The sequence below is a fragment of the Calidris pugnax genome, unplaced genomic scaffold (genome assembly GCF_001431845.1).
Source record: "Calidris pugnax isolate Ruff unplaced genomic scaffold, ASM143184v1 scaffold70, whole genome shotgun sequence".
NCBI classification, from domain to species: Eukaryota; Metazoa; Chordata; class Aves; order Charadriiformes; family Scolopacidae; genus Calidris; species Calidris pugnax.
Genome location: NW_015090862.1, coordinates 4,510,625 through 4,512,999, shown reverse-complemented (window position 1 = coordinate 4,512,999; position 2,375 = coordinate 4,510,625). Strand labels below are relative to the sequence as shown.

The 2,375-nt window shown below is 54.4% G+C and overlaps 2 protein-coding genes across 2 annotated transcripts in view; one reads left to right on the top strand and one right to left on the bottom strand.

The window, feature by feature from the left end:
* LRRC49 (leucine rich repeat containing 49) overlaps positions 1 to 1,365 on the bottom strand; it is a 51,450-nt gene extending 50,085 nt beyond the window's left edge. Inside the window, exons 1-2 of the mRNA XM_014944299.1 lie at positions 1,276 to 1,365; positions 38 to 321 (exon numbers count right to left, since the gene is read on the bottom strand). Coding sequence (XP_014799785.1) covers positions 38 to 321; positions 1,276 to 1,365 — 374 coding nt within the window. The remainder of the gene's footprint in view (positions 1 to 37; positions 322 to 1,275) is intronic.
* Positions 1,366 to 1,883: 518 nt separating this feature from the next.
* Positions 1,884 to 2,375, top strand: part of LARP6 (La ribonucleoprotein domain family member 6) — a 6,477-nt gene continuing 5,985 nt past the window's right edge. Inside the window, exons 1-2 of the mRNA XM_014944297.1 lie at positions 1,884 to 1,890; positions 2,029 to 2,134. Coding sequence (XP_014799783.1) covers positions 1,884 to 1,890; positions 2,029 to 2,134 — 113 coding nt within the window. The remainder of the gene's footprint in view (positions 1,891 to 2,028; positions 2,135 to 2,375) is intronic.

The window sequence follows — 2,375 nt, the reverse complement described above, 5'->3', positions numbered from 1 at the left end:
CGGCCGCCGCCCCTGTCGGAAATCGCTCCGCTGTTACCGGGGCAACCGCCGCTCCCGGCCAGCCCCGCGCGTGCCCCGCCCAACGGCGGAGGCGGCGCCCGGCGGCGGGAAGGCGGGAGGGGAGGCGGAGGCGCGAGGCCGCGCTGCCGTCTCGGGGCCCGCTGCCCGCCGGGGCGGCCTCAGGTAGGGGCCGGGGACAGGGCCGCGGGGGGACCGCCGAGGGACCGGCTGTGGGAGCCCAGAGGCCCCGCCGATGGGCGGTTTTCCACACGCGTCAGTGCGTGTTTCTAGCCCCTCAGTGGCTGGAACGGCGGGGGGCCCCTGGTAAGGCCCGTGAACCCCCTCACCGCCCCTTGCCTGCCCATGGCCCAGGTCTGGCCTTGTGTGGTGTCGGTTTAGTTACTGTTCGCTGAAAGGTGACAAAAACACTGTAACTGTGGCTCACTTTGGGAGAAATACAAAATATGGTGGGTGGGGTTTTTTACGGGTGTAGGCCATTCTGTGCCATCAATGACTGTGCCGTAAGAAATCTGTGACAGTTTTGCACGGTTGAGGCCTGTGGGATTATAACCCTGAGCATCAGCAGCTCAGCTGAGATTGGGGGTTCCCTCTACGGGACTTGTCCACATTATTCATTTAGTTTTAAGTTCTCCCGTGGTTACAAGTACTGTTTAATGTCTGCTGGTAATTAAGCATTATAGAATCATAGAATGATTTGCGTTGGAAGGGACTTTAAAGATCATCTAGTTCCAGCCCCCTGCCATGAGCATTATTAGTGTAGAACATTGCTGTATTAAAAAAAACAAACCCCAGATGTCAGCCTGGTAATTTTAATGGAGATCTGATCAACACAATGTTTGAAAGAACATCAATCTTCATCTACGCTAATTCTCTCAACATTATTAACAAGTTTGTAGCAGACTAGATTATAGAATCATGGAATTGTCTAGGCTGAGGGGACCTTTAAGATCATCTAGACCAACCACCAACCTAACTCTGATAAAGACCATCACTAAACCATGTCACTAAGCGCTATGTCAGCGTGTCTTTTAAATACCTGCAGGGATGGTGCCTCAACCACTTCCCTGGGCAGCCCAGTCCAATGTGCAATAACCCTTTCAGTGCAAGAATTTTTCCTAATATCCATCTGAACCTCCCCTGGCACAACTTGAGGCCTCGACAGGAGGAGTCACCAGATAAACTGAAATGTCTCTCTCAAGCATCATTTAGGTTCGCTGCAGCTCAGTGTAGTTCAGTGCTCATACTGGTCCTGACCTCATTCCTGCCCGGGGAGGCAAACGACTCGTGTGAACTCAAATAATAAACGAGACCCCCAGTCTCTGTGCCTGCTCTCTCCTGGAACATGGGTGCTGCGTTTGTGTTTCTGTTCCTACTGAAATCAATAGCGAAGGGATGCCCTACCCAAGACTCAGTACAAAGTGCTGTTCCGCTGGCAGGGAAGTAGAGATTTGGTTAGTGATGGGTGTGAGCCTATTTCATAATCAAAATATTTCATTGCTTAAGGCACGTTAAAAAATCAGCCAGCCCCACCCGAGGCCGAGCGGCAGCCCCACGGCCTGTGTGTGACCCACGGGGACAACTGGCCCCTGCGCACAGTCCTGCTTTTTGCCAATCCAAATTTCCTAGAATAAATCGTACAAACAACCCTGGAGGAGCTGTGCAGACAGGAACAAGGATGCCACAAATGAGGCGGCGAGTTAACGACCCAGCCAGCACTCAGCAGTTTGGGTTCAGATAGTAAGATCTTCCCTGAGTGAAGAATGAATGTTTACACGGTAAATTGAAATGCTTTAGATTGTAATCCCCAAACCATGACTGTTAATTTCACGTTAATAGCTGAAAGAGTCCACTGACATAGCGCAATGGCCCGTAAATTCAAAATAAATCAGTGTTTTCTCAGAAGAGGGGCCTCTATAGACTAATAAATTCTTATGGGGAATGCTTTTACTCTGTTTAAGCACCACGCAGCTCACAGAGGAGTGCCCTGGAGATAACACGCATCCAAAGCTCGCCCTTGTTCACTGTTTTCTTATTTCCAGGTGTCACCTCGGCGTTTAAGGCCACGCTTACCCGGCGTCACCTTTCGGAATGTCCCCAGGCGCCGGACGGGGAGGTGAGGAGCCGGGGCGCCGCTCTCCGGTGAGGAGTTCTCTGTCGCGATAGAAACGGTCCCGGTTCCATCGCCGCCGGGGAAGAAACCGCCGCCGGCCGTCCCGGGGGCCTGCTGCCGTCCCGGCGGGCCCCGCACTGGGGCGGCGCGGCCGGAGGAGGGACCGGCCCTCCCGCCGCCGCAGCGGGGGAGGCGGGGAGAGAGCGGAGGGAAGGAGCGGGGGGAGGCGGCTGCGGCAGCCCGG